General features: G+C 38.1%; 1 protein-coding gene across 1 annotated transcript; it reads left to right on the top strand.

Moving 5' to 3' along the window:
* The first annotated feature begins 933 nt into the window (after positions 1-933).
* Positions 934-3,349, top strand: LOC105982658 (pinin). Its single transcript, XM_013012325.1, has one exon. It carries the CDS (start codon positions 1,001-1,003, stop codon positions 2,309-2,311), a length of 1,311 nt encoding a protein of 436 aa, XP_012867779.1. The 5' UTR covers positions 934-1,000; the 3' UTR covers positions 2,312-3,349.
* The last annotated feature ends 2,209 nt before the right edge of the window (positions 3,350-5,558 follow it).

Raw genomic sequence — 5,558 nt, 5'->3', positions numbered from 1 at the left:
CACTTCCGGCTTTTTTTTCTTTTTGCTTATGTGGTGCTGAGGAATCGAACCCAGGGCCTCAGGCATGCAAGGCAAGCACTCTACCACTGAGCCACCTTCCAGCCCCTATTGAAGTTATCTTAATGGATAAGATAGTACACTTTCACATTATTGTTTTCTAAAATAATGTGATTTAATAGTTCATTTTGGGTGGGTGTTTCTTAAGATATTTTGAGGTAATAGGTCGGAGTATAGATATAGCTTCATGGTGGAGTTTAAACTGAATCTCGTTTTGTTGGTGATTCTTAAGCATATGTATTTATATAAGATAATTTTGCATAGTAGTCTTCGTTGGCACATAAACTGCTCTCAGTGAAATAAGACAAAAATGAACATTGTTATAGTTCATAAAAGGTGAACATTTAGAGGGATATACATTGCTAAGATGCTGGCTAGATAATGTATTTAGAGTCCTCTAATACTGGTTCTGTTTCGTTGTTTTGTTTTTATCGGGTCATGGGACTAGAACTCAGGGCTTGGGCACTCTCTGACTTCTTTTGCTCAAGGCTGGCAGCCTCACCACCCCCTGCCCCACTTTAAGCCACAGCACCACTTCCATTTCTTGTGGTCAGTTGGAGATAAAGTCTCACAGACTTTGCTACCTAAGCTGCCTTTGAACCGTGATCCTCAGATTTCAACCTCCTGAGTAGCTAGGATTACAGGTGTGAGCTACCAGTGCCCATCCTAAAGAAGTTTTTTAAGTAGCAAATGTTTGATTTTAGTGGATGTGGTCTAGATTTTCTTGTTACTAATTTTTTTTGATATATAGACTTCCCTTGGATCTTTGCTGTCAGTTTGTAATTACTTACTTGTTATAATCAATATTTTCTTTATTCAAAAAGATTTATATGAAGCTTAATGACCATTTATGACTGGTATAAAACTAAGTTTTACACATAATTTTTATTGTTTAGCTTTATTTGAAGGTAGACGCCTCGAATTTGCAGAACAAATAAATAAGATGGAGGCTAGGCCTAGAAGACAGACAATGAAGGAAAAAGAGCATCAGGTGGTGCGTAATGAAGAACAGAAGGCGGAACAAGAAGAGGGTAAGGTGGCTCAGCGAGAGGAAGAGTTGGAGGAGACAGGTAATCAGCACAATGATGTAGAAATAGAGGAGGCAGGAGAAGAAGAGGAAAAGGAAGTAGGTATAGTGCATAGTGATGCAGAGAAAGAACAGGAGGAGGAGGAGCAAAAACAGGAAATGGAGGTTAAGATGGAGGAGGAAACAGAGGCAAGGGAAAGTGAGAAACAACAGGATAGTCAGCCTGAGGAAGTTATGGATGTGCTAGAGATGGTTGAGAATGTCCAGAATGTAATTGCTGAGCAGGAAGTGATGGAAACTAATCAAGTTGAAAGTATAGAACCTTCAGAAAATGAAACTAGCAAAGAATTGGAGCCAGAGATGGAATTTGAAGTTGAGCCAGATAAAGAATGTAAATCTCTTTCTCCTCCAAAAGAGAATGTTAGTGTTGTAGAAGTGGAAAAAGAATCAGAGGAAAAAGAAGAAAAAGAATCTGAACCCCAACCTGAGCCTGTGGCTCAGCCTCAGTCCCTCCTTCCACCCCAGCCTCAGTCTCAGCCCCAGCAAGTACATCAGCCCCAGCCTCTCTCTCAACCTGAGACTTTGACATTAGCTATTTCACAGGCACCACCTCAGGTTATTCAGGAACAAGAGAATCAACTACCTGAGAGGAAAGAGTTTCCTGTTGAGCCTGTAAAGCTCACTGAGGTGCCAGTAGTGGAACCAATTTTAACAGTGCACTCAGAAAGCAAAAGTAAAACCAAAACCAGGAGTAGAAGTAGAGGTCGAGTTAGAAATAAAACAAGCAAGAGTAGAAGTCGAAGCAGTAGCAGCAGTAGTTCTAGTAGCAGTTCAACCAGTAGCAGCAGCGGAAGCAGTTCTAGCAGTGGCAGCAGTAGTAGTCGAAGCAGTTCTAGTAGTAGTTCCAGTACAAGTGGTAGTAGTAGCAGAGATAGTAGCAGCAGCACTACTAGTAGTAGTGAGAGTAGAAGTCGAAGTAGGGGTCGGGGACACAATAGAGACAGAAAGCACAGAAGGAGCATGGATCGGAAGCGAAGGGATACATCAGGATTAGAAAGAAGTCACAAATCTTCAAAAGGTGGTAGTAGTAGAGATACAAAAGGATCGAAGGATAAGAATTCCCGGTCTGACAGAAAGAGGTCTATATCAGAGAGTAGTCGATCGGGCAAACGATCTTCAAGAAGTGAGAGAGACCGAAAATCAGACAGGAAAGACAAAAGGCGTTAATGGAAGAAGCCAGCCTTTCTTAGCCTATTCTTTGCAGCAGAAGATTTCTTGATGAGTTAAAGGATTACCTTTCCTTGTAAGGAGGATGCTGCCTTAAGAATTGCATGTTGTAAAAAATCTTTTTGGAAAATACAGACTGTTTGTTTACCAGACATTCTTGTACTTTTTGCATAATTTTGTAAGAGTTATTTATCAAAATTATGTGAGGTTCCAAAATATGTAAAAATAATAATAATAAAAAGATTAACATCCCTTGTCATCTTTTTTAAATATCCTATATGCTTCAGTAAGAATCTGTATATTTTAATAGGTAAATCTTTTAAGTCTTTTCCCTTCTAATTCTGTATCATACATTACTTTTGTAGAAATAAATGTTCATTTCATTATATTTGAGATGTCCTTGTTGACGCTTGTATAATAAATAACCTCTTGATATCATTTTCAGTTTTTATCACTAGATAATAAGATTAGAATGTTTTTGAAGATTTCCTCACTTACTTGGCCTTAGCTGTCAGGTCTTTGCAGCTTTGAAGGGGAATAGTTCTCTTTATAATCATTTACTATTTTCTGATCTCCCTTGTTAATCTAAGCGTTTTCCTATTTTTTGTTCAGACCGTATAGTTGGTAGATAACGTAAACTAGCACATTTTGGTTGTCATTTTCCTGATTATGGGAGCATCATTCTTCTGTCTTTGTGGTTACCTCTGTGCTAACAGTATATGCGATCTGTTAAACTAATAGTTCTTTCTAAGGGAGGGAGGTAAAAGAATCTTCTAAACTTGGATTTCGAATTTGTGGTCTTGTCTTAACATTTGTGTTGGCTCTAACTTAAATATGCCAATATGTGTTTTAGAGAAGTTTTGTTCAAGGAACCATTGTATGGAAGTTTACAAAATGAAGGAAGTTCATCTAGACTTGACTATGTAAGCAAGATAACACGCTAAGTGTACCTGGTGATAACTTTGTTGTTTTATAAATTTGTATGGAGTATTTGTTGCCCATTACTATACATGTGCAAATAAATGTGGCTTAGACTTGTGTGACTGCTTAAGATAAGTACTTGTATTTTGATGTATTATATGAGAGCACATACATTGAAAATGACCTGTTTTTAGTTCATAATTTAAAACTGTTGCTTTCAATATTCAAGTAAATGGTTTCAGAGAAAATGTGAACAAGCACTTCCAGATTTAGTTTTGTTGTCTGTACAACTCGTGTAAGTGTAAGCAAGTATGTTAAAACAACTCTTACAAAAAATAGTTTCTTGGAGTAATTATTAAAATAGTAAATGAACAATTTAAACTGCTGACCACAAAATTCCTGAGCCATGTGTTTCCATCAAGAGAGTAACTTCATTCACAGCTTGCAGTGCTCTCGACAAAATGTATTTTTCAAATGCTGCAATGGGAACAGGTTTGTAAACTGATTTGAAGTGCTGGCTCTGAATCTGACCTGGTTGAGGGAAAAGGCCATGTTAATAATTTGCACACATTAAGAACCTTTGTACAGGGGTGGGGATGTGGTTCGCTGGTAAGCAGTTCCTAGCACTACACACCTATACAAATGAAGTTTTATGTTTCTTTGATGGTGTTGGATTAAACTTGAAGCTCATGTTCAGTACAATCTCTGCCACTGACTGAGCTGTGCTGCTTGAGTCCCACTCTTCCTGGAAAGTATAAATAACATTTGTTTTGCTAATCGAAAAGTAATAAGAACTTAAAAGTTAATTGTAGGTAGTAATGAGAATGTAATAGGGGGAAAGGAGTTGTTTCAAATTTCAGAGAAGCCAATTATTTTTAGCTTTAATTTTAATATTTAAATGCTACTCAACTTTTAGGCGTAATTTTAAAGTTAAGCTTTGAGCTGGAAATGTGGCTTAGTGGTAGTGTTTGCCTAGCATGCATGAAGCCCTGGGCTCAATTCCTCAGTACCACAAACAAAAAACTGGAGGTAGCGCTGTGGCTTAAAGCAGCTCCGGGACAGTGCCCAGGCCCAGAGTTCAAGCCCATGGCTGGCAAAAATAAAGTTTACAGGTGTTTTGATGTTCACTTACAAAGCAGCTTAGAAGAGTGGTAGTTTCTCAGGAGCACAAGATAATGCCAGAGTCTTACTAGACATTACACATAAGAATATGCAAACCCTAGAAGCCAGTGGAATGCTGAACTGAAGCGAGTTTAGAGCTCTAGTAATAGACATCAAAAGGCTTAGGAAACATCTTGTGTACTCAGAACCCAGGGTTTGGACAGCCACTGAAATTAGTTTAACCTTTAGTGGACTGTATTACTACCCATCAAGGGTCTTAAACTCCAGAACTAGTAAACTATTGATGTTATTGCTTAGATAATTGGGGCCAAGTCAACTGAAGCAATCTCTTGATATTAATTTTAGTTACATGGGCCAGTTTAATGAACATATTAAGATATTTGAGGGTAAAGTACTTAAATTTGAGTGTTTTTAGGAAATTCTTTTTGAGAATTCCATTGTCACTTTTCCCAGGAAACAATAGCAGTCTACATAGTTGGACATTCCACCAAACACTATACCCTGCCCCCTTCTACACTTAAATGTGTGTATGTGGGTTTTTTTTCTAAGCAAATCGTCTATCTTTTAGCTACATCTCTAATCTGCTTTCTGAGGATGTCTTATCTAGCAATTTTCTAGAAGGAAATATGACAGAAGATATAACTGATACTGAATTACAACTACATTAGTAACACCTGCCACTCTGCTTTCACTTCTATTTTCCTGCTTTGTTCAGTTTTTCGAGATAGGGTCTTCCTATGTAGCCTAAGTTGATCTTGAATTTATGGTCATTCTGCATCAGTCTAGTACTGCCACCTGTGGTTACTTATGTCATACTTTTATTGCTTGCTTCCCAGTACAAAACAAGCCCCATTGTGCTCCTTCAACATACCTAGAATAATAATCTGACTTAAGCGTTTAGTGTTATCATTAAAGGGTCATAGCTATAATTTGCTTCTACTTATATATATATATATTTTTTTTTGGTCTTGTCAATCGTGTGGATTGAACTCGGCCTGGGCACTGACAGCATTTTTGATCAAGGCTAGTGGTCTATCACTTTGAACCACAGTGCCACTTCCAGTTTTCTGGTGGTTAATTGGAATCTCCCAGACTTTCCTGCCTGAGCTGACTTTGAACCATGATCCTCAGATTTCAGCCTCCTGAGGAGCTAGGATTACAGGCGTGAGCCACCAGTGCCCGGCTAAAATCTGAGATTTTTTTT

This window comes from Dipodomys ordii, unplaced genomic scaffold (assembly GCF_000151885.1).
Source record: "Dipodomys ordii isolate 6190 unplaced genomic scaffold, Dord_2.0 Scaffold16, whole genome shotgun sequence".
NCBI lineage: Eukaryota > Metazoa > Chordata > Mammalia > Rodentia > Heteromyidae > Dipodomys > Dipodomys ordii.
The sequence above is the reverse complement of the archived record's forward strand: the minus strand, read 5'-3'. Positions and strand labels throughout refer to the sequence as shown.